Consider the following 26,598-nt stretch of genomic DNA (forward strand, 5'->3'; position numbering starts at 1 on the left):
TGAATATAGTATGAAATGTTGCAAGTTTATGATAAATGTTGGTTTGTTTTGTCTGAATATAGTATGAAAATACAATCTTCTTAACAGGATTTTTTTTCTGTTGAATAGAATTCTTAATAAGGGGGGGATGCAGTGAAACACAGTGATACTGATTTAATTTCATCTAATCTTTTCTCTACCAGTTGTCTGTTGGGTTATAATATGGGAAGAGTCTTGTGACATCACTGACCCTCATTGTCTATATCTGCAGAAGGAAGAGCCTAGTTTCTTTATTTATTAATGCCATTTGATATTCTTTGAGAATAAATGCATTGCATATAGTTGGTATTCAATATATGTTGAATTAATTGAATTGTATGGTACAATTAAATTAACAGATACCATTCTATGTGCAAGTAGCGTGAGTTAGTAGGAACTTCTTATATAGACTTCACATTCAGTCTAAAAGTGCTGAGTGGATTCTATAAACCAAGCCGACTATAGTCACCTCGGGCTTTTCTGAATGGAACATGTCAATATAAAGACAGGCAACTGCTAAGATGCATGCAAGGCTTCTTTACCCCAGCTTGGAAACTTGTGTTTCAAAAGGACCCTGAGGGTGGTAGAATCACTCTCCTAGGTTTCCAACAAGTAAAACAATGTATTTTCAGTTTTTCTTGGCCAATGATCTCTGAACTAAGAATAGGTTCAGAAAAGTTTTAGATTCACTGGGGTATAATTCTCCAACAACAAAATGTATTTTGTTCTTTCCATCCCTCCAACTTGCCTCTATATATCTTGTTTTTCTAGTCTTTACTCTCTTACTTGAGGGTTGATAATTTTTCTCTAGAGCTCAGAGGATGAACACTCTTGACCTAAAACTCATTGAAGAAAGGCCTGGGATTTCTGGTAGTTCAAATCCATTGCTCTAAAGGTCTTACTTTCTGTTCATGTTATCACCAGACAGTGATAACTGGGGGTCAGAGGCAGACACTCTGTGATCGTCTTCTCTGAGAAAGATGAAAACAGAAGGAAATCACGTTAGTAGAGCAGCAAGGATCCAGCCTACTGTTTCTAAAACTCCATTGCACTCTAGATACAGTGAACTTAGCCTAGCGTTGTTTTGTTTTGTTTCAGAAAAGCGGCCCTCTTGACTTCACAAAGAGTGATGGTCAGAATATTTAACTACTGATACAGTGAAGGTATTGATCAACCAGAGTAGACAGCAGCTGTAAACAACTAGTGCATCCATGCTGGTGCACACATTAGCCATTGCAGGAGCTGTTGAAAATATAAAAAGGAAATTTCAGGTCTCACTCAGAGTCCCCTACTCGGTCAACATTGACTTTATTTTATACTAACAATAATTTATTTGAAATTAAAAGACTTGTAGTCTCTCTTCAGCCTCTCTCCTGCCTCTTTACTCTGTTCCTACTAAGAGCAAACCTCCTCATAAGGGATCTACAGTTATTGTCTCTACTTCTCACTTGCCATTTTCTCTTGAACCAGGCAGTCAAGCTTTTGTCTCCAATTTTAGCTTCCTCTGGAGCTTGGGGATCTTATCCAGAGCAACAGTCCTGACATTGCTGAATCCTATGGTTAACTTTCAATCTTCTCACTCAGACTTTCAGCTGCATTCAGTGAAGTTGACCACCTCTTTCTTCTAGAAAGACTTTTTACACCTGGCTTCTAAGATGAACTTTCTTTTGTTCTTCTTATAACATATGTCATTCTTGTTCTGTTTTCCTTACTGGCTTCTCCTCTTCCAAATTCTAAATGTCAGTGTGCCTCAGTGTTCAGTCCCTGGTTATCTTCTCTTGGCTTTCTATACTCCCTTTCCAGATGATTTTATCCAGCTCTGTGGCTTTATATCATTGTGACTCCCACACCTACATCTCCAGTCTTTTTTATTTTTTTTGGCCATGCCACATGGCATGTGGGATCTTAGTTCACTAACCAGGGATAAGACTCGGGCCTCTGCAGTGGAAGCTTGGAGTCAACCCCTGGACTGCCAGGGAAGTACCTACATCTCCAGTCTTGGTTCCTCCCCTAAGTTTGCCAACTGCCTACACAATACCTCTACTCAATGTTTAATAGCATATTCTAAATAGATCTCTAGATTTCTTATCTACCTCCCTATCTTCTACAAGTTGATTGGTTCCCCAAATTGTACCTTCTCAGTAAATGATACTGTCATTTACCAGTTGCTGGAGCAAATGGTAAATTTAGAAGCTCAGTTGGTGCTACTTCAAAATACTTCTTGATCTGAACACCTGATCAGCATTGTTGAACCACCATCATCTCACACCTAAATTACGACAGTCATCTTGTGTGCTGTCCTTAGTTGCTCAGTTGTGTGCAACTTTGCGACCCCATGGGTTGAAGTCTGCCAAGCTCCTCTGTCCGCGGGGATTCTCCAAGCAAGAATACTGGAGTGGGTAGCCTTTCCCTTCTCCAGGGGATCTTCCCAACCCAGGGATTGAACCCAGGTCTCCCGCATTGCAACTGGCCTGTATTCCTCCTGCAGCCAACCTACCACTTTCCACATCATTCACCCTCCTATATGCCCCTTGTAGTCTTGCTGTTTCTTGAACATTTCTGGTTCATTTCCTCCTCTGGGCCATTGCATTAGCTCCTCCTTCTAGCTGATGTCCTCTTCCAGAGATGTGCAGAGCTTGTTCTTTCATATGAGTTAGTACTCCATACAAAGGTCACCCTCAAAGAAGCCTTCTTTTGACTAACTAAACTAGTACCCACCCCTAACTCACCGTGCTCCATCCCCTTACCCTGCTTTATTTTCTTTAGAGCATTTATCTCTATTTGACATCATACTGTATTTCTATTTGCTGATTGACTGGTCTCTCTTCTATTAGAATATATGCTCCATGAGACATTGTTGACAAAAAATTATGAAAAAGGAACCTATTGCAAGAAACACTAGAGCCCTTTACCTCAACCACACATCTGATATTTAGATCTATCTTATATCCTCTCTATGGTTTGTGAATATTTTTATATTGAATTACATTTATCCACTGATCTCCACTATTATTATTTTTCACAGAGGAAAATGACTTCAATATTAAATTAAAATTTTACCAAGGACAATATCTACTGTTTTGACAGTATGCAATTAATTTTCCTATATAGCTTATAGAAGAAATTAGTCATTCAGACAATTGTATGTGACCATTCCTGGCAGCATGCATACAGCCAGAACAGATAACTGGAGCAGTGACATTTTATACCAAATGTGCAAATACAATAAAGCACAAAATAAGCAAGGGCTGTTACTATTGAACTGCAGCCAGTGTCTGAAAAATAACATGAAAATGTGATGTTCAAAAACTTTCTTCCACCAGACTTCACATTTTCCTCTTTAGGAAAAGAGTTATTAGGTGGTCTCAATTTTTAAAATATCGACTTATTATATAGCTAATATTCATTCATCTTAAGTGCAAAATAAGTCAAGTTGTTGTTTGATGATGGATGGAAGATTTTATCCAAAAGGATCTATCATTGAGTTATGACACCATGTTTCTTTAGTCTTTGTATTAGCTTTAGTTTTCAGCAACTTGTCCTAGTCAATGGTTTGCCTGTACCCTACCCCCTCACCCCTACACACACATAGGAGTCTGTAAAATGTCAAGCACTCTTTCGGTGCATATTGGTGAACTGTACTGCCCTGGTGAGGGATATTGATTTCCCATTATTCCTAGAGGCCACATGATGCATTTCTGTTAGCTGTAAACACTTACAAGAATGACTTTTATTTTGTCCTTTACTGCATCTGTCTGCCAGGGCAGGACATCTGTAAATGAGGCCTCATGCTTTTCATCAGACATTCTTCCACCTTTGTGCTTAAAGGAATGATGCCTTCAAGCTGTCTAGATATAATAAAACTTACCTTAAAAAACCCACTGCTGTGGTACCAGAAACTCATGGTAGTCTCTTAAAAGTAACAAACTATACTCACTTCTCAAATCTACTTTGGGCTTGACTTATTTGCTTTCTCTGTGGGCACTAAACTGTTACTTAAATCTCATTGAGGTACACTGCTTAGTGAAAATGATTACTGATGAAGCAAATACATTAAACCACACTACAAAATATGCCTTTAGGATGAATTAGATTGTTTGAACAACAATTCTGAGAGTTCATCTTTACACATCTTAGAATGTGTAAAAATCTTGAGTCAACTTCTTTCAACATTTTATGTAAGGATTTACAGTTTGACTTGGATTTTTCTTAGTGATGAATGAGATCTGCTATCTCTTCTACTCATTGAAGAAAGCCTACTTCAGTCAGAAAGACAAGACTTTTCCCCAAAGCTTTTAAATCTTTTAAATACCATAAGTGACTCCTGAGAGAGAACTCCAAAAGAGTATGGAATTCATTTGCCCAGAGCGAGAAAAAACAATAATGAATATTAGGAGAAAATGAGAGTATAACTTATAAGAATAATTGTCAAAAGATACCTATAAGAATTAACCTGCTGATCTTTTTCTTTTGTACATCCTTCATTTTTATTGCTGGGCATCTCTGATATTTGTTGTTGCTTTGATCACCTTCCTAGTGTCACCCATTGTGGGAAATGATCTGAAATTTTTTAATCACATGTTGTTTTACATTCTCTTTTCCTGTTCTCTAACTTGTTGAACGTGTCTCATGAGCTCCTTTACACTTATATGGGAATTAAAAGGGTATCTTGGAACATCACAATGAGCATTTTTACTAATTCCCCAAATATTAACTGCCTCATCTAACGGTATTTAAATTTGACCACTTTTTTCCTCCCATTATATACTGTTTCCTTTCCTCTGTGATCTTTGGCAAATGACTTAGTCTTTGGGTTAAAGGAATGATCTTTCAAGCTGTCTAGATGTAATAAAACTTATCTTAAAAAACCTACTGCTATCATGCCAGAGCCTGATGGTAAAATTTCTTAAAAGTAATTACTGTCTGTGTAATTGCAATACACCTTCTTATAGGGAAAAAAAAACATTTTTTTCATTATAATGAATCTCAGTTTGATGTGTAATATTATTTACAAAACCACATATTTATTGCTCTGTTTAACTAAATTCCGTTTACATGAAACCCAAAAGTAATTGTATATCTTTAACTTTCAAAGAGCATCATTCATCAATTCATCAAGTATATGAGTTCTTAGTATATACTACAGGTATGGAGAAATGTAACAATGAACAAAGCAGGAGAAAATTCGTTATGTTCCTTGGTGCTTACATTCCAATGGGAGAGGCAGGTAATAAACAAATAAGCAACATCTACTGTACATCAAGGTTTCCAAGGATTTATTCAGCTAAGTGATACCATGGCAGTTTTGCCAATTAGGAGAAGTGTACTGTTGCTGAAAGAAATCAGGCACTTGAGATTCTTAATAAGAAGCAAAAATATCTTCCAAAGCATGAGTACAATTCTTTGGACCACCACTGTTCACTGTCATCTAAAATCTTGTTGCTAGGACACAGTAAGCATAGAAAAACCAAGGATACTTTACAAGCTGGGGACATTTGGGGTAGAATAATGTTCTGATATCCATGGACCTCTATTCAGTTCTGAAATAGGAAGAATGGAGATTAACAAAGGGAAAGAAACAAATCTGTAAGGTTGAATTTTGAAATCATTTAAATCCTTATAATCTAAATGCCTATAAAGAAGAGATATGCAAATTATTACACTGAAAAAATGGTATTTTTAATCAGTATTTAGGAATCTATTGTCAATTCTATTCTAAATTGTTATCTATACTTTTGGCAAACTATTGTCTAAATTGTATCTTAAATTTCTCAAAAACCAAGTGGCTAGCTCCTAAAATATGATTTTTGTTCTGAAACCATGGTTTCATTTTTACAGGGTAAAGTATTCACTGTTATTACATTTTTATCCTCTAATACTTCTCTAAATAGATATGGGGGCCCCTTCATTTGATTTGGGAAATTGAATGCTAGTTGGGGAATTCAAAACCATGTTGGTTTCAAGCTTGAGTTCCTCTGCACAGTACCAAGTGCTCTTCCTGAACCTCAGGGCATGTATCTCAATGAGAAAATGTGAGGAAATGATGAATCCAGGATATCTTGAGACTATATATTGAACACCGTCCTGAAAGTCTATCTGGATGTGATCCATGAATAATAGAGCCACACTTAGATGGAATCACATTTGGACACATCAGTCCCAAATTACTCGTCCAAATGCAATTTGGACATCAGTGTTCAAATGTGATTTTCATAGCTATAAGCAAAAGTAAACCCTTGTATGGAAGAAATCTGAGTAGATATATACCATGACATTTCTCATTTATTTTTATATGGGAAATATACCCAACTGAATAAAAATTAGCTGTTTCTCATTTATGAAGCAAGTACAAAGTTGGAAGTCTGTTCATTACTGTAAGCTGATCATAACTAGAGTAGGGTGAGTGACACAATGTAGTTAAATCATTCTCACATCACTGAGCCACAAATGGGACAGACGGCTGAAGGCGTTGTTGGATTTGAGAGGAGACCGTAGTAAGGAAGCTTTGAATCACTGAATACTGATAGCATTCCTTAAAGAATAGAATAAATGAACATATTATAATGTAAAATCACAGGACCAACCTGTCTCTACCCCAGTCTAGGTAGCAGAATACATCTTGCTTCGTCAACGTTTTCATCTGGTGTGCAAAATATAATTTTTTAAATGTATGCAGAAGGAAAGAACACCATGGCTCTCATAACATGTACATACAATCTGTGCATGAAACTGCTATACATCCATAGTTTAGATGCCAAGAGAATCTCAGTACCTGCTAATAATTTCCTGTTGGTCAAATCTCCCTACTCAACAGTCTAATTGGAAATCAACGACCTCTGGGACAGTTGATTCATGGAGAAAAAGTTACAGTTGATCTTCTTGGTCAAATTAGGCGTGGATAAAATACGAGAAACTTCTAGGGTTGGGGTGGGGAAATCATTTGAAGCCACTCATGGAACTGACTTTTGGTGAGAGATGAACATGCAATGACTGTTACCAGTGGTTCTCAGTAAGAACAGGTATAGTGTACATGCCCACTCAATTGCTCAGTCGTGTCTGACTCTTTGTGACCCCGTGGCCTGTAGCCCACCAGGCTCCTCTGTCCATGAGACGATCCAGGCAAGAATACTGGAGCAGGTTGCCATTTTCTCCTCCAGGGGATCTTCCCAACCCAGGGATAGAACCCATGTCTCCTGTGTCTCCTGCATTAGCAGGTGGATTCTTTACCACTCTACCACCCAGGACGCCCCCAGAACAGGTATAGCAGGTACAGATAATTCTAGTAATGAGTCAAAAGCAGTTAAGGGTCATCAGTTTTCATAGTCAGAGGCAGCATGGCCCAGCAGAAAATATGTATTCTTTTGCCTGTGCTCTGCCATATGACAGCTACCTCATTTTGTCACAATTTAACCTCTCTGAGGCAAATTTTTCTTTTCTGTAAAATGGAATGCTTAATAATAGCAAGATTTGGGCGTTATTTTGTATGTAATTATAAGCTTATAGCTTAGGATGATGCTAGAACATTGCCAGTGGTTGAAAATGTATGATCCAAGTGTCCCTGGGTTTCTTTGGCCTTTAGTTTCACATGTTGCTAGGTTACCAGCTCCTGCTGCCTGACAGCAATGCCTCCCCCATCACAGTGAAAGTCCACCACAGTTATCCTGGAGGTCACTACAGTGTGAGATACACATTGCACAAGAAATTAGTTTGCTCCTGTTCTTCTGTCCTCCACTGAGGTCACTCACATGTCCCTTTGAGAGAAATGACCTTCCCTATGGTCCTGCTCCTGGTGCCCTCTGGGAGGACTCTGCTCTGACCAAAGTCCCATCAGAGACTTCAGGAGGCCAGCACTATGCAGTGGATAAGGGCAGGAGAAGATGACCTTCGTTCTTTTCCACTTGGACCCTGAAGCAGCTTTGTGTGTGATTCTCCTGAAAACAGATCTGTCTGCTTCCTCTGCTTCACTGTCAGGAACACTCTGGCCTTGGAATGATGCTGGGAAATCAGCCATGCTCGTTGACTGTTTCTCTGTCTCTTCCCTCTGTTTCCAGCAATGTGCTAGTTGCTGTCCAGGCATTATCTCACCTTCCCAAGAAGCCTGTGGGATTTGGAGATGAAGGTGGGGATTGAGAATATCATTCTTCTTCCTCTTTTATCTCCTATATTAAAAAAAAAAAACATACTTGAGGTATCACTACCCTCCAAGGCCTCCATTAAGATGAGCCCAAAATGTATTGGAAGTGGTAGCAATGCTTATTATTACCATTCCATTCTAAGTCAAGGTCAAAATTTACACTGATTCCACAATGCGTCTGCAGAAATATACAAAGTAGGAATTGAACTAGGGGCTTCCCTGGTGAATCAGATATTTAAGAAGCTGCCTGCAATGAAGGAGACCCAGGTTTGATCCCTGTATTTGGAAGATGCTCTGGAGAAGGGAATGGCAACCAAGTCTAGAATTCCTCCCTGGAGAATCCCATGGAGAGAGGAGCCTGGCGGGCTACAGTCCATGGGGTTGCAAAGAGTCAGGACACGACTGAGGAACTGAACTACAAAAATAAGAGTAGCAGGGAGAGGGTGGAGGCAGGGAGTTAAAAGACTAAGGAAAACAGTTTCTAAACCCCACATCTGGTCGTTTTGTTTATTTATTGTTTGGCTGTGCTGGCCTTCCTTGCTGCACGGGCTTTTCTCTGGTTGTGGCAACCAGGGGCTACTCTGTAACTGTGGTGTGTGGGCTTCTCACTGCAGTGACTTCTCTTGTTGTGGAGCAGGACTGTGGGTGTACAAGCTGCAGAAGTTGTGGCTCCTGGGCTCTAAAGCATGGGCTCAATAGCCATGGTGCACAGGCTTAGTTGCTCTGAGGCATGTGGGATCTTCCCAGACCAGGGAGCGAACCCATGTCTCCTGTATTGGCAAGCAGATTCTTTACCACTGAGCTACCAGGGACGCCCCTGGACTTTATAAAGGGGGAATCTGAGAGACTTTACGTATCACCTCTTTTATGAGTTCTTTCTTTGTTTTTAATTTCTCAGATGGTGTAAGATACTACTCTCACATTTTGCCCCAAACTCTCTGCCTTCATCTCTTTAAAAAAAAAAAAAAAGAAAAGAAAAGAAAGAAAGAAAAGAATGCCACCATCTAGATGAAGAGGAAGACTTTCTCCCATCCTCTAGTCTACATTTCCTGAATTCCTCTTTCTATCTCCAAGTACAGTTGGGATATAATCAAGGAACTATTTGGGGGGTGGTGAGGATTTGATCCCCGTATACAAGAAATCTCTAGAAATTACTTTCAAACTAAAATCAATTTCATACCCAGTAGAAGGCTTTCATTTCATGAAATGAAAAGCTAAACAATAACAGTCCAAGAACATCTTTTCAAAAGAAAGTACACTAAGTACCCTTGCCCAATTACTACCAAGAAGTATTCACTCCCTTTTTTTTTTTTAATTGAAGTGTAGTTGATTTACAGTGTTGTGTCAGTTTAAGGTATACAGCAAAGTGATTCAGTGATTCTTTTCAGATTTTTTCCATTAACAAGGAATTAAATATAATTCCCTGTGCTATACATACAGTAAGTCCTTATTGTGTGACTATTTTATATAGATAGTAGTGTGTATCTGTTAATCCTAAATTCTTCCTTAAACCAAGAAGTAAGAAAGGGAATTGCTCTATTGATAATGTTTTACGTTTCTTATCCTGGACTAGTGAAAGATTCTCTGGTTATCATTGCCAAGCATAATTTTTTATGGCAAATGTCAGTTATATTTTAGCAAAGGACTAAATTCAATTTTAATTCTTTGCAAGTGTCTTCTGAGTAACATAGAGCAAGATGATATCAATGAAAAAAAAGTGTACTTTAATAAAATACAATAGTTCACAAGTATTATTCCAATCCATTTTCTACTAATATTTTAGATCAAAATATTCCAAATTCATCCAGCATCAGTGCTTTGGGTTTTCTGAATTTCCAAAATTACATGTCTATTTGCTGATGATGAAAAACCAGGAAAAGCAAGACCAACAAGATACTGGCATACGTACCAGTAATAAGGGATGATATTGCATCATTTTATTTTTATACTTATATATTTATTTTTTATAACTGGCTTAAAGTTATCCATAGATCAAAAATTAATAAACATTGAAAACTTTCCTGATTACCCACCACTCACATATTCTTCTTTCCTTTAAGGTTTGTTCTCCCTTAATCAGAATTTTCTGCAAAGAGGGAAGTGGAATGGCTATGGAAACTCCTGAAACGTTCATGCACACTATTATCAGCACACCTCAGTTAGCTTCATATAGAGAAATCTCAGAAAAATTTAACTTTTTATGTCAAAATAATGGATTAAAATTTTAAAGTAATATTTTGTTTATTATTTTTTCATCTCCAAGTTCTTTAGAAAATATTCACTAAATATAGAACTGTTTGTTAATTTAGGGATAATTTTATTACTGGAAATAAAAACATGGATTCAGCTTAAAGGTTTCTTCATTATTTAGTGTATTTCTTCTTCACATGCTAGTTATGAACTTTAATTTGGTGCTTCTATCCAAAAACCAAGAGCAGATGAGTCACCTAAAAATATCCTCATTTGCATCTTTTTTCCTTCCTTGTGAGAAGGAGGGTCATCCCACATGATTTTGCCTTGACAACAAGGAAATAACTAATGACAGTTTTGGAATTAATTCACTGTGCATCTCTCAGGCTAGCATGTCAGGCCTTCCATCATTTGGCTCAAACTGATGCTAAATTGCAAGAGAACAGGACAGAAGGTTTTGGCATTTTCCCATTCCATATAGTTGCGAGCATAGATGATTAATAAAACTCCCTTGATGTGAATTGAGGAACTTGGTTAAATGAATTAGACCCTCTTTGTCTTCTTACAGAAAATACACTGGTATAAATTTCTTATTTTTTAAAAATAGTGGAACAAAAAATAACTAAATTACCCCATATTTATAAAATATGGATCACTTCCTTCCTATAAAAATTTAAGATCAGACCTCCATAATGAAAGAAAGAAACATATATTAATGCACATCACTTCTGCATTGGTTTCTTATTATCACATTAAAGAGAAAATCTGAGGATATAAGTTATGACTTAATTTTAATTTTGATTGCATACTGCTACCTAATGTACATAAAACAACCATCACAGAACAAAACAGATACACCCAACAGCTGGCTGCCTTTAAATGATTTTAAAATAAGTGCTTATAAAAAGTCAATTTTTGGTGTTTTGCTGCTTAGGAACAAAACAAATCACAGATATGTTGTCATGTTGGTTTTCTCTGACAGGACTGGGAATTTCCACATTTCATGGGAGACGTTGATGTAAATCTTCCCGGTTTGCATACTCCTCATATGCAGTTCAAGATTCCTTTCTTCCAGAAGATCTTCAAGGAGGAATATCATATTCACATAACAGGTAAAATTTCAAACATGATTTGATTGTCTTCTGGTTAAAGTCATGCTGGCTGCTTTAAAAATGAAAATGGTAACAGTTTAGAAGCATCTGGCAATATAGTTTAGTTTTACTCACTTAGCAGTGCAAGGTAGTTCCAGATCACTGGGGGGCTCTGGACGATCATTCTGGACTTAAGTTCCTGGTGCTTTAATAATTTCAGCTTCAACATCCAGTGGGCAAATGGGAATAAAAAGAATGAGGAAAATGACTGAGAGAGTTTGTCTGTTTCTTAGTCATCTGGCCTGGAAATAGAACGTGTCACCTCCACTCACATTCCACAAGGAGTACCTAGTAAGATAGCCCCACACAGAGTCAAGGAGAACAGAGAGACGTGATCTGCCACTGAGCACCCATGTGGTATCAGGTCTTGTCTTCTAGCCTAGGAATATCACTAGCTGTCTCTGCCACACTCCATAGGCCACTCTGCCTGGGTTTTGTTCATTAGGTGGGTTTCTTTTTCACAACATACAGCTCAGTATATTTTTTCAACATGAATACTCTTTGTGCTTTCTTCTTCATTTGCTGCTGAGATCAAAACAATGGTATTCTACAGCTCCAGTCAGACCACATTCTTTGAGGGAGTTCAGGCCACTTCTCATTTGATTGAGTGAAACTTACTACTGTGGCAAGGCTCCATGTTTGCCTCAAGTCATTCTCTTGTGGATCCTTAGATTATTCCATTTACAAATGTGTCCTGCTCTTGAAATGGCTTGAATATGATTTATTATAATATTCTTTCGTGACATCTCAGTCATTCTCATCTAAACAAGTTATGTTCTTGGAGTTATGTTTTATAATTCTTTTTTTTTCTTTTAGCAAGAATCAGTAAGCTACATAATCAAATAAAGAATGGCATTAGTTCTCAAGCTGTTCAAATGCAGGTAGTGAACGTGTGTGTTTTAAGGACAATGGCCTAGGATCCTACACCTGCTATAATAAAAACTGCCAAAGAAATCTGTGCTTACACGACCATCTGTGCTACTGAATAAAAATAGCCTGAGCGCAGAGAACGTGAACATCTGAGTGCTGCAAAAAAAACCCTTTACTTCCCAACTTGAAGGCTGTTTTTTGCTTTGAGCATGAGGCGACCTTCCTAAATTGGAGAATGAGCTCATGAATAGGGAAGATATAGCAGGTTTCTTTTCCTATTCAAAATGAATGAGGCCCATCTATTAAATTTGCTGGGTAAATCAATCAATTTGAGTTCAGGTCACATAGTGTGGTTTCAGAGTCCCCACTTAATCTCTGCAGCACACTGCCCTCTCAGACTTCTAAAACAGCTATCACACACATGGTACCATCATATCCCTTTGGGTGGGCTTTTGCCAGAACCATCTGTTCTTACTATCAGCTCTTGTCTCAGACCATCATGGCACTGATATTGTCTCTGACTATCAGAAGGCTTTTCAAAAATATCCTATTTGAGTGCAGAACATCAAGTTTAAAAAAAGGAGAGGAGAGGTGGGGAGGGAGGCTCAGAGAGTCCATTGGCTGGAAAGGAAAATAAAACTGTTAAAAATATTTAATTCAGGGCTCTTATGCATAGCTTTGTCATATATGCTGTAATTTATAGACAGGTGTAGGGGCAGGTTTTGTGGTGCCCAAAGCTTACGTAATTTGGAATGTTCTACTTAAGAATGCATGTGTGTGTGCCAAGTCATGTCAGTCAGGTCTGACTCTTTGTGACTCTGTGGACTGTAGCTCATCAGGCTCCTCTGTCCATGGAATTCTCCAGGCTGGAATACTGGAGTGAGTTGCCATGCCCTCCTCCAGGGGATCTTCCCAACCCAGGGAAACTTAAGAAAATCAGAACATTCCCCCTTTTGTTTTGTCTCTATTGTTCTCTTTGTTCTGTGAATTGACTGAAGAGGTTGCTGAAGCCATTCTGGAGTACCACCCATCTGCCCTGAAAGGTCTTTGACTTTACTTGGTATTGTAAAATAGTTGTTTCTGGGCAAATGCAGGTAAAATCTCTAAAACACAGTGCACTGTGTTGTATTTTAACATGCTCAATAGTTAGTAGCCCACAAACTTCCAAGAGAACCACAAATGCTAGCTTGATAGTTTCCTCCAAGTTCTGCTTTTTGTAGGTAGACCTTAATGCTTTCCGGGTCAGTAAATATAGAATCACCCCTGGGATCATTAAGCATGAAACACTCTCTATCTGTCAATAGTGCTGAAGCTTTAGTTTGTGTGGGAATCACCTGGAAAGCTTGTGTAAACGATCCATCAGCCACACACCCAGAGTCAGATGCCTCAGGTATGAGGTGGAGCCTGGAATCTGCCATTCTCTGGAGCACCACCAGTGATGCTTATGCAGGTATCCAGAGGATCATACTTTGAAGAATATAGCTACTGAGAAACATTTCCTGTAATCAGAATTCCTCTCATCTCAGCACTTATGTACTTTCTGTAAGTCTTATCAAACAAAACCCAAGGGGCAGAATACACATTCAATGGAAATGAGGTAGGGACATCCCTGGTGGTCCAGTGGTTAAGAATCTGCCTTGCAATGCAGAGGATCTGGGTTTGATCCCTGGTGGGAGAACTAGGATCCCACATGGAGTGCAACTTAGCCCATGTGCCACAACTACTGAGCCTGTGAGCTCCAGAGCCCATGTACCACAACTCGAGACTCTGTGTGGAGCAACGAAAGATCCTGCCAGACACAGTGAAGATCCTGCATGCCCCAACTAAGGCCTGATGCAGCCAAATAAACAAATAAAATTTTTAAATGGGGTAGTCAGTGAGAAAGGCATATCTGAGAGGAGTTAGAAAGTTCAGAACTGGGGCCAAAACAGAGGAGGTCCCAAAGCAGAGCATGACTGGAGAAAGGTTCAGAAGAAGCTGGAGACAGGGCTAGAAAAGGATCCTCCAGACTGCCAGACAGCTGTGTCTAATGCTTTCTGTGTTTGTTCTGCACCAGAAGAGCCTAGACAGGGATGGCTGGGATTCTTCCAGGGTCAAGGATGGCTTGATGGTCTCAATTATCATTTCTCTCTGATTTGGAAAAGACGTTCAGTGCATGCTGAGGCAATGGAATGTAAAGATTTGGTGTGTAGATTCCAGCTCTGCTACTAACCGGTGGCAGGGCCCTTGTCAAGCTCTTTAACCTCTTAGAGGTTCAGTATTTTCATCTGTTAAATGGGGACAGTGATGGTACTTATCCCATAGGATTGCAGTGAGGATGAAATTAATTAATATGTACAAGGCACTTAAAGCATTGCCTGCCGTGAAGCAAGCACTCACTAAGTTCTCACTGTTTTTAACCTAAAGCTTTTCCTTTTATCCATTCAGAATCTGCTTTCCCTATAATTCAAAAAATACTAGGTAGCCTGAGAGAGGGCTCTCTGATTATTTATCAACTATTCTGAGTTCTTTGCTGTTATGTAAATAGCAGTTATGTTCTGAGTCCTCGAGAAAGACAAAGCTAGGAATGAAAAAAAAATCTCTCTCCCAATGAAATGCTCTATATGTAGAGGGTTATCTGACACTGATGAGTTCCCATTGACATTTTAAAAGCCTTTAGGATGTGAGTATTTTTTAATCCTGATTCCTAGCTAGTTTTATTTATTCATGTCAGAAATAACTTGAATTGTTGCATCTGTTTAGCTCATCTGGATCCCCCCCGACAGATGGTTTGCTGCAGTATGTATGAGCTTTCATTTTATAAGCTGAGCTACAGCTTATAAAAATAAATCATCTCTTTTCCAAGGGTGTGTTAAAATATTTTTTTCTGGGAATTTTGACTTTGGTAATAAAGGGGATAAATGGTTAGTGATTTGGTCACACTGGTGCTTTTAGCTCAAGTCCACTGTTCATTATCCTAAAAGTAAATGCTAAATACAACCGTATAATTATCTCTTTCGCCCTCTCCCCTTTTACCTATAAGATGAGTGCAAAGATGGATTCAAAATATGATGTACCAAGTCTCTGGAGGCGAGAGAGGAATGGCCTCTCAATTCAGACTCTGAAGCTCCCCAAGTCCTATTAATGCCAGTCCCGTTGGAAGCTCTGCCATCTGCCATCCCAGTCAGACAAAAGAAGTGTCCCATTGGTGGCCATCATCTGAGTAAATTAGGAGAGGGTTGGGGGAAAGGCCAGAAGGAAGGCCTGTGCATCTGTGAGGAGAGAATTCACACTACTGGCACGACGAGACCCATGGGAACCTTTTGGCAAAAATGGAAAATGTAGCGGTAAACAAGCCTCCCTAGGTCTGTGTTCTGTTTCAGTTTCCTGAGCAGTGCGAGGGCAGAGGTGCTTCACAATGGCAAGAATGTGGAAAATAATGCATAAAAATAATGTCCTTCATTTTATTTCCATAGGTGCATGATTTCTGGCAAATTAGTTCCCAAGGATTGTTTTTTAAGGAGCTCTCCTGTGTCAATCAGATCTTGGAAAGTGCTGGCAAGGGCAGGCCAGTGGTCCGTCCAGCAGAATATTCTGTCTGGCAGAATTAGCAAGGGACTTGTTATAGGGAAATGCAATGCATCTTCTTCACCATGACAGTCCCCAATGATCATGAATTTATCCAAAGCATACAAGGATCTCTTGCTATTCTCTTAGTTATGAATTTTTCTGAACCTTTCCTGCAGCAATTTCCATTTCCAACACATTTGTGAAGCTCTAGCATTAACTGTTTACTTCTACCTAAAGCAGAAATTCCTTTTATTTGTCCCAAACTCATCTTCTTCAAGGCCATGGTTGCTCTGCCCATAGCCTGTCAGCCCTTGCTGCCCCTAAGCTGGTCTGTCCTGTCCAGACTGAGGTGTCCTGGGTTCATTTATGCGTAGATGAGGGTTTTTATAGTAAAACTCACATGCTTTTCAGATATTTCTCTTTATAGCCAGAAGAAAGACTTGAGATATATAACTAATCATATTCTTTAAGACATAAGTAGTTTGTTTTTCCCAATTTTCCAGACTTTATCTGATTTTAGCAGTATCTTAGAATTCACCAGATCATTGTGACGATGGCATTTGATTTGAAAGACTAGAACTTCACTCCTTGAAATTTTTCTGGACATAGTATTTCAGACTTTACTTATTGATTAATGGACACTTTCTGACTTAACATGTGTCTAAAACTAAACCAGGATCTAGGGAATACAGAGATGAGAATAGCATAGTTCCCAGTCTCAAGAAAGTCAGAGTGTGATGGTAATTGAATTCAGTACAACTTCACATCAGTTTCTTTTGCTTTTCATCATCACAAGTTTCTACCTCTATTCATCATATTGGATTATGTCCTAAAGGAGTAGTCTCCTACTTCAGAAAATAACAGTGACAAGAGAGGCATTTCGAGAAGCTATATTCATTTGCTTTTAAGTCTTGAGATAATTTACTAACTCAGTTATTATGAGTTCATGAACTTTTTAGTAAGTATCTTCGATTTGCTCAACCATCTCCTCATGACCCAAGCATTTAATGTGGTTTCTGGATATTCTTAAATTACCTGGTTGCAAGGGGGTGGGGGGTGGGGCCAGTATTAAAGAGCAGCTAACTCAGAGTGCCCTGTTTACACTGATCAGGTCTGGAATGAGAGGATATTGAACATGGCCAGGAAACCTATTACAGCACACTGTTACTTATTTAATTGTACAAACTTCATCTTCTTCAAGGTCAGAGTTTCCTGTGATCACATAATGGATGCTGGTGACTTTGTGGAGCATGACCACTGGGCATAGAGTCCGCCCAAATGGTGACACCACTTGCTATAGAGGTGCTAACAACACAGCTCAACCTCAATGCTAACTGGCTACCCTACTGAGTAAAAGAGTTTTTTTTTAATATTATAATTGCATATTTGAATCATGAAAGGTTCATTATAGGTAGAAATATCAGCACATATAGTATTTTTCCTTAGTTGAAAAAAATAACACTTTTCCCCAAACTCTTATCATTTCCTATGCTAAAATGAGGCTGATATTTAATGAAGAATTCTTTTAAAATTAACTAGCCCAGGATTCTCTAAGCTCCCACAAAGTAAAATGATAAAATTACCATCATAATATCATTTTTGCCAATCAGTAAGATTCATTACAAGCACACAACACAGGAAAGAAGCAATCCCACAACACCATGCAGGGATTTCTCATTAAAGGAGACAGTGAGGTATTTCGAGAAGGAGATAAATAGAAATAATGTATGGATTCTTACCCTTCCTCCTTGCTGATTTACATTATGCTATGTAGTTGAAACAACAGGGGGAAATGCAAAAACTCTCATACAATTAATGCCAAAATACCAAACCTCTTGTTGTGGTTGGTTGACTGTACATTCACAACAACACACGTGGAAAAATGGCAATAGAAGCACGGTTAGTCTTTTTCTTTTTCTGTGTCTTACACCTTTTCATGTGAGTCATTTCAGAGACTCAAATTTATTTTTTATGGTAAACAGGATTTCTGAGAATATACATCTGTTTTTTTAAGGAAAGCTTTCTCCACTGAAAAATGTGTATTGCATCTTTTTTGTCCTAATGGTGAGATTTCCTGCTCCATCATAAAACATTAAGGTTTAGGCAGTGTTTATTTCATAGACTCATCAAGAAGACTTTTAGAACTAGGAAGAAATCTTAGGGGTTATATAACTTAACTCCTTCACTTCATGGACAAGTACACTAAGTTAAGTTGTCCCACTTGATTTTGCTTTCTAGTTTGCTGCATCTCATAAATAATTTTTTAAAGAGGAGAGAATATTGCGAAGGTAACAAAACACTGTGTAGGAAAATGGAAAAAGGGACTGTAGAGAAAGATGGACATCCTTCCTCTGTACCGATGGACAAATGGAGCAGGAGTTTTGTCAGGTTGGCAGGACGCAAAAAGTAAGAAGAGCCGTTTCTTCTCTGTTTTCAGCAGTTGCATTTTCAACTGAGCAACTACAGCAGTGGGGGAAGGGCAAGGCTACCTTTGCAGAAGCAGAACAGGAAATAAATCAATAGAAATCCTGCCTCATCTAATTCTCTCCCTCCACACTTCCCCACCCCCACGTGGTCTCTCGGCTGTGGAAATGGAGTGCGGGTATGGGAGAATCTCTCCCCTGTTATTTAGCTTCACATTTTGTGTGCATTTCTCTGGACTGCAAGCTGTAGACAAATTATCAATTGCTAGGGATTTTTAACATGTTGAATATGCTGATTCACAATGCATATTTACATTTAGATACACACTGGGGCCTCTTAGGTAATTAGTTCAGTGAAAGTAAAAGTGTTAGTCGCTCAATCCTGTCTGACTGTAGCCCACTAGGCTCCTCTGTCCATTGAATTCTCCAGGCAAGAATACTGTAGTGGGTTGCCATTTCCTCCTCCAGGGGATCTTCCCACCCATGGATTGAACCCAGGCCTTCCACACTGCAGGTAGATTCTTTACCACCTGAGCCAGCAGGGAAGCCCAATTGGTCCAGTGATACCCACCTATTAATGTCACTGCTCAGTAATTCATTTTGTTTTATCCAAACTGAAACACTGAGGGTATATCTTTGTTAGAAACCGTTAACATGCTGTTCTCTCTACTTAGATGGTATATTAACTGGATTGAAGAAACAGAAAGAAGAAATTGTAGAAATAATACTACCCTACATTTTGGGCAAACAATATATTTCAGAAAACTCTCAAACACCACTTCTCATTGTGCTTGCATGCATGCTAAGTGGCTTGAGTCATGTCCGACTCTGTGTGACCCAATGGACTGTAGCCTACCAGGCCCCTCTGTCCATGATCTTCTCCAAGCAAAAATACTGGAGTGGGTTTCCATGCCCTCCTCCAGGGGATCTTCCTGACCCACGGTTTGAACTGGCGTCTCTTACATCTCTTGAATGGGCAGGCAGGTTCGTTACCATTAATTAGCATTACCTTGCAGGTCCACAACTTTCCATTATACCCTGTGAAATGAAAATGTCTCCTGCCATATTAATAAACAAGAAATGTCACAATCATCACCAATATCTGGCCTCCAAATGTGAAAGAGGACTCCCAAAACTGAGATCCAGCAGATGCTGCCACCCCCACAGAGATTGCTTAGGGGCTGGGGGAATGCAAGGAGCAAGGTGAACAGGGAAACAAGATTGGCCCCAGACAGCTGAGGTGCATGTGAAAGGAATGAATTCAGTGAGCCCAGAGGCTTGCATCTTCCTATACTTACAATGCTAAATTCCTTAACTTGACACCTGATCTTTGAAGTTCAAACTGCCCACTCCCTTTATTGCAAACTCCCTGACTTCCCCTCCTGCCTCCTTAGAGCAGTGTTGTCAGAACTACTTCCTAGATTTGGAGTCTTAAACCTTCCCTCCAAATAAAATAGCTCTCTACTTTCAGATTGTGACAATATTTTTTAGTCGACAATCATGATAATCCTTTGAAGTGGTTTGACGGGTGTCTGAGTAACCTGTATGCAGGTCGAGAAGTAAAAGTTAAAATCGGACATGGAACAAGAGATGGATTCAAAATTGTGAAAGGAGTATGTCAAGGCTGTATATTGTCACCCTGCTTATTTAACTTCTATGCAGAATACATCATGCAAAATGCTGGCCTAGATGAAGCACAAGTTGTAATCAAGACTGCCAGGAGAAATATCAATAACCTCAGATATGCAGATAACACCACCCTAATGGCAGAAAGTGAAGAGGAACTAAAGAGCCTCTTGATGAAGGTGAAAGAAGAGAGTGAGAAAGCTGGCTTAAAACTCAGTGTTCAAAAAACTAAGATCATGGTATCCAGTCCCATCACTTCATGGCAAATAGATGGGGAAACAATGGAAACAGTGAGAGATTTTATTTTCTTGGGCTCCAAAATCACTGCAGATGGTGACTGCAGCCATGAAATTAAAAGACACTTGCTCCTTGGAAGAAAAGCTATGATCAACCTAGACAGTATTTTAAAAAGCAGAGACATCACTTTGCCAACAAAGGTCCAGATAGTTGAAGCTATGGTTTTTCCAGCAGTCATGTATGGATGTGAGAGATGGACCATAAAGAAGGCTGAGCACCGAAGAATTGATGCTTTTGAATTGTGGTACTGGAGAAGACTCTTGAGAGTCCCTTGGACAGTAAGGAGATCCAACCAGTCAATCCTAAAGGAAATCAACCATGAATATTCATTGGAAAGACTGTCGTTGAAACTGAAGCTCCAGTATTTTGGCCACCTGATATGAAGAGTTGATTTATTGGAAAATACCCTGATGCTAGGAAAGATTGAGGGCAGGAGGAGAAGGGGATGACAGGGAAGGGGATGAGAGAGGAGGGGATGGTTGGGTGGCATCACTGACTCAATGGACATGAATTTGAGCAAACTTAGGGAGAAGGAAATGGCAACCCACTCCAGTATTCTTGCCTGGAGAATTCCAGAGACAGAGGAGCCTAGTGGGCTGCCATCTATGGGGTCTTACGGAGTCGGACACGACTTAAGCGACTTAGCAGCAGCAGCAGGGAGATAGTAAAGGACAGGGAAGCCTGGCATGCCATAGTACATGGGGTCACAAAGAGTCGGACATAATGGAGTAACTGAATAACAACACCAGTGTTATTCTCCATTTGACAGCACAAAAAATTGAATTTACATAGTTAACAAATAGAAGGGTTTGGGGGAAGAGGACAGAATCATAGAACTGGAAGGCATCTATTTCTGTTAACTTAATTTGAAACTAAAATTGTTGAGATCTGGAGAGGTTAAACTCATTACCCACATTGTACTGAGTATTTGATCTCCATCTGCTGGTGTCCAGGCTGCAGTTTTTGTCACTATGATTCCCTTCTCACAAATCAGTAAAGATGTGTTAGAGCAGAGTAATGGTATCCATGTCAGGCAACACATTCTTAACTGGTATCTCCTTCCTCTTGTCTTAATATATGGACACCAGGTCACTTGAGAAGTGACATAACATGATTTTTTAATGTGAATGTTTAGTGGTCAGGCTGACCCAGCACCATTCAACTTGGGTAGAGAAAATAATTTGGAAGTATGAAAAAAAGCTCTTTCTATCTGCAGGGTTCCTTCAGTTTGATCACTGTACATACACTATCACTTTTTTCCCTGATTTTTTTTTCCTTTTACTGTTATTCACTGAGCATCTTCTAGCCACCAGAAAAGCATCCTTCTCTAAGCTTCATGAGCATTCCTTTTTTTCCTTTCTGATTCTGTGGTGCTGCTTATGTACAATTTCTGACATCATTACCCTAGAAACAGAAACCCCATATGGGAGACTGCTCTATTCATGAGCTGATAAATGTGATCTAAGCAGGGTTTTTCCAAGGGGCTTTGTGAGCTCAGATGGTAAAGAATCTACCTGCAGTGTAGGAGACCCAGGGGAATACCTTCTCCAGTATTCTTGCCAGGAGAATTCCATGGATAGAGGAGCCTGTTGAGCTACTATCCAAAGGGTTGGAAAGATTCAGACATGACTGAGAAATTAGCACTTTTTTCACTTTTTGACTCACAAAGTTGATGGTCAGTCATACAGTTTCAAGGACCTCTTCCCCTCCCCATAGCTTCATAACCGATGTCGTTTACAAAAGGAGAATAAGTATGGATCTCCTACAACAGAGAAGGACCCAAAACCCCTCTCCTAATTGCTCCAATTCGGAGAAGGCGATGGCACCCCACTCCAGTACTCTTGCCTGGAAAATCCCATGGACGGAGGAGCCTGGTAGGCTGCAGTCCATGGGGTTGCCAAGAGTCGGACACAACTGAGTGACTTCACTTTCACTTTTCACTTTCATGCATTGGAGAAGGAAATGGCAACCCACTCCAGTGTTCTTGCCTGGAGAATCCCAGGGATGGGGGAGCCTGGTGGGCTGCCATCTCTGGGATCACACAGAGTCGGACATGACTGAAGTGACTTAGCAGCAGCAGCAGCAGCAGCAGCAGCAACTGCTTCAATCACGAAAGCTACAAACTTCGTGCCTCTATGACACTGAATGAGAATCCCTGAACTTTTCATATCACCTGTCTCTCATTTTGCTGTGCCTTCTTTTCCTATGATAGTCTCCATTCTTTCCCTTCTCTCTGCCCTGTCTCTTCCACATTAGCTGATCTTTTTCTGTACATTATTATATCTGCAGCATAATAAAAACATATACTAAAAGAAGCATAACATTTTCCAAACTGTTCCCTCTCCTCCTTTTCTACCACATGAATTGCTACTTCCTTCAAAATCCTTTCTGCAGAAGTTAGCACTCAATTTTTAGTCCGTTTTCTCAACGTCTTCAGCTTTGTGGTTTGTATCACTCCTTCGGCACCTCTTAGATGTGGCCTCTGATTATTATTATTTATCTGTTGATGTCTCTGTTCTGTTTTCTCCCATAAGGTATAAGTTCCTTCCTTGAAGGCAGTGACATGTGCCCTCAGGACCTACTAAGGTGTCCTCCACAGAGTCTATTATGAATGCAGTGAATATCTGGCAATGATGCCTGCCTTTGTATTTGGTGGAATTTCTCTGGCTTGAGCTTTCTTGATTTATTTTACGGTTGATTCTGTTTTCATTTTGAAGATACAAGAGGGCAGGAGCGGCTTGAACTTAACAGTTACGAGGTATTATAAGCATCTTTTCATATCTGGAGATGTTTCCAGTGTCCCCACTTTAATTTATAGTTTGGGTGTGCCAAATTAATCATTCAGGCAAGAATTCTCATTACAAATATTATAAACCCTGTATAGTGGAATGATTTTAGGACAGGCAGTTATAATTTCCCTTCCTGTGGTTTAAATAAATTCTCTTCATAGAGAAGTTGTACCTTTCCATGCAAATGAAGACATTATCATGACTTAGGTAAGGCTTTGATGATAATAATAGTGACAATTACTGAGTTCCTATTATATAGCAAACATTGTGCTTAGTATATAATAATCTCATGAAATGTTAACCGCTTTAATAAGTACTGTTATTTTCTGCTTGTAAAGAAATTGGAGTTTGGAGAATTTAAGCAACTAACTCAAGTTAATGTAGCTAGTAGGTTTTGGAATCCAGACAAGGATTTGGGAAAGCCCTCATATTTGCACATTATAGGAGCTTGAAAATGTGTAAGGATGATGATAAAATATTTTCCTAACCTCCTTTCCTCCACCCAAGGTCATATTTAAGCTATGTGTTCTATTGAAGTATGTATTACAAAATACGTGTTTACCAGTTTTAGTTTAAGACGTTTTCCCAAGATCCTAGCTGTCATGTGAGGCTGTAACTTAATAATGTTCAATATAATTATTTTTAAACACAAAATAATTTTGGCATATATAATAATTATAACTAAAGCTTTTAGAATCTGTAAATATATCACATTATTTGCTATAGCAAAACTATGAGGTGTTACTAAGCTAACACTTCATACTGTAAAATTTGGAACGAATTATAATAAAAATTGTAATGGAATATAGTATCCCTTCAAAGTTTTTCCACATTATTTCCATTTAAAGATGCAAAGATTTCACTAGATAATATGTCTCTAAATAATATCTTATTTATATAGGACTTTTAAATCCTACAAAGAAGTCATAGTGGTTATAGTCTCTCCAAATCATATCTTCTAAAGCTTTGGTTATATTTATATGTCTGATGAATGGATTCTGTTCAGTGAGAATTTGATGCAATTATTTTTAAAGTCTTGAAATGAATGCTCAAGGATTATTGATCTGAACCACATCGACTAATAGTTTAATCAACAGGTCACCAACAAACAGCAATGTGAATTCAATTGATGCACTGTTGTGCTTACATTGCAAAATGATTTATTTCTTTCCCAGACATAATTACAAAACCGTAAGAGATATTCAATCATATGTTGGACTTTTCTAAGAATTTTATTAGAACTTGTTTTTAAACCTTAATTGAAATGTTCTAGAGAATAACCTACATGAAAGCCAATTAGAGTATAGTGGTGGTACCTTAAAAGCCAAGAGACTTTGTCTAGTTAGTGTAAATACCATAAATTACTGGCTCTGGGATCAAGAATTACATTTTCACATGCTTAACATCCATTTAGTAAATTCCCTTTGCCAATTGACTTAATGGCAGCATAGTACTCTCAAAAAATTGTTAACATGTCTAAAACATTAACAGTTTATGCTATAATACCATTATCTCCATTTTATAGGAGAAAACCCTATTGCAGTTTTATCAGTCTTTGACTAACACACAGTATTTCTTTTTTAATGCAGGCAAATGGTTTAACTATGGAATTATCTTTCTCGTCTTGATTTTGGATCTTAATATGTGGAAGAATCAGATATTTTATAAGCCTCATGAATATGGACAGTATATTGGCCCAGGACAGAAGATATATACAGTCAAAGACTCAGAGAGTCTAAAGGATTTGAACAGAACCAAGCTATCCTGGGAATGGCGGTCCAACCACACCAACCCTCGGACTAATAAAACTTATGTTGAGGGAGACATGTTCCTCCACAGCAGGTTCATAGGGGCAAGCCTCGATGTCAAGTGTCTGGCTTTTGTTCCAAGTTTAATAGCTTTTGTGTGGTTTGGATTCTTCATTTGGTTCTTTGGACGGTTTTTGAAAAATGAGCAAGGCATGGAGAATCAAGACAAAACTTACACTCGCATGAGAAGGAAATCCCCCTCAGAACACAGCAAGGACATGGGAATCACAAGAGAAAACACCCAGGCCTCGGTGGAAGACCCACTGAATGACCCCGCCTTGGTGTGCATCAGGTCTGACTTCAATGAGATCGTCTATAAGTCTTCCCACCTAACATCGGAGAACTTGAGCTCGCACTTGAATGAATCAGCCAGCACCACTGAGGGTGATGGGGATCCAACGACTTCTAAAAGTACGCCGACGAACTAGATCCACTTTGGGGGAAAGCACAAAGAGCAGCCTTGAGTGTAACTTTCAGAAGTTAGTCTTTCCTTTTGTAAATGTGAGGTTTACATAGCGTTAGGTAAAGGAATACAAATGATGCCACAACGGTGCTCAACATGCTTTTTCTAGGACTCATTGTTTTCTATTTGTATTATTATGATACCTGTGCCTACAGTATATCTAACAGTCCTCTAGAGATTGCTTTTCACAGTTGCACAAGCTATTTACTGACTTTACAGCCTACTAGATTAGCTGGTTACCCGCGTATCCAATGTTCAACCATAGTGGTGCCTTGAGACATTAAACTTTTTAACTGTACCAGAAATGAAGCGTGGAACAGTTCTCTAACCTACTTCACATGGGGTTTTTTTTGTATACAATTATTTTCATCTCCACTTGATGTCTGAGCAGGAAACAGATATAGCCAAGATGTGGTTCAGAAAGTATGTCTTGCTTTCTTATTCAGCAGTGGAGTTGGTGACTTTGACAGCTGGACTGCAGAGAAGCATAGTGATTACCTTTGAATTTTTATTGGCTTCCTGCCAAATACAAATACAGATGCAGAATTCAGTAATAGGAGAACACTAATCCAGCATGGGTCACTACTTGTGAAATGTGACTTTCTCCAACCAGTAATTGCAATTAGATGATAATATATAATTATGTTTTCCTAATTACAGATAAATTGCTACCTGATTAAAAATCCTGCCCTTCACCTTTGGGACCAAAGGTTGAGAGGCACAGTTAGGTAAACTCTGAAGTTTATTGGCATTTACACAAAGCCCTAGAAAACCAAGGAACTGAAGTTTTAATCATGTGAGGGTTGTGCAGCCTACCATCTACAATATTTGTACATCTTTCTGTAAATATGGCTTTGGACAGTGAAAACTGAAAAACATATGCCAACCCTTAGCAGGGGAACACCTCTAAAAATCATGCCATGGAACTTTGTGAGGTAGAAAAGAAGATGCGCATGAAAAAGTCTGTTTATTGGCTTCTTTTGTGTGTGTGTTTTTGTGTTGTTTTCCTTTTTTTTTAAGAACTAAACATCGCACATTAATAAATCAGAATTATACATCAGTAATTATGTGATCTAGTTTTTTATTTATAATAGAAGGATCAGTTGTATCTTAATTTAACAACAGCACCCCCCACCTTTTTTTTAACTCAAAGCCAGGCAAGCTAAGAAATGGGACAATCCCAACTTGCTTCTAATTTTGTTTCATAAATTGTGGTTACATGTTTCTTGAGGGGGTTGAGGAAGATTCACTTTTAAGGCAAAATTATTTTCTTGTCACAT

At 38.9% G+C, this 26,598-nt stretch overlaps 1 protein-coding gene across 1 annotated transcript in view; it reads left to right on the plus strand.

Moving 5' to 3' along the window:
* TMEM117 (transmembrane protein 117) overlaps positions 1-26,382 on the plus strand; it is a 585,912-nt gene extending 559,530 nt beyond the window's left edge. Inside the window, exons 7-8 of the mRNA XM_040233808.1 lie at positions 11,325-11,454; positions 24,637-26,382. Of these exons, the coding sequence (XP_040089742.1) occupies positions 11,325-11,454; positions 24,637-25,283 (777 nt within the window). The 3' untranslated portion in view covers positions 25,284-26,382. The remainder of the gene's footprint in view (positions 1-11,324; positions 11,455-24,636) is intronic.
* The last annotated feature ends 216 nt before the right edge of the window (positions 26,383-26,598 follow it).

This window comes from Oryx dammah, unplaced genomic scaffold (genome assembly GCF_014754425.2).
Source record: "Oryx dammah isolate SB20612 unplaced genomic scaffold, SCBI_Odam_1.1 HiC_scaffold_29, whole genome shotgun sequence".
Lineage (NCBI taxonomy): Eukaryota > Metazoa > Chordata > Mammalia > Artiodactyla > Bovidae > Oryx > Oryx dammah.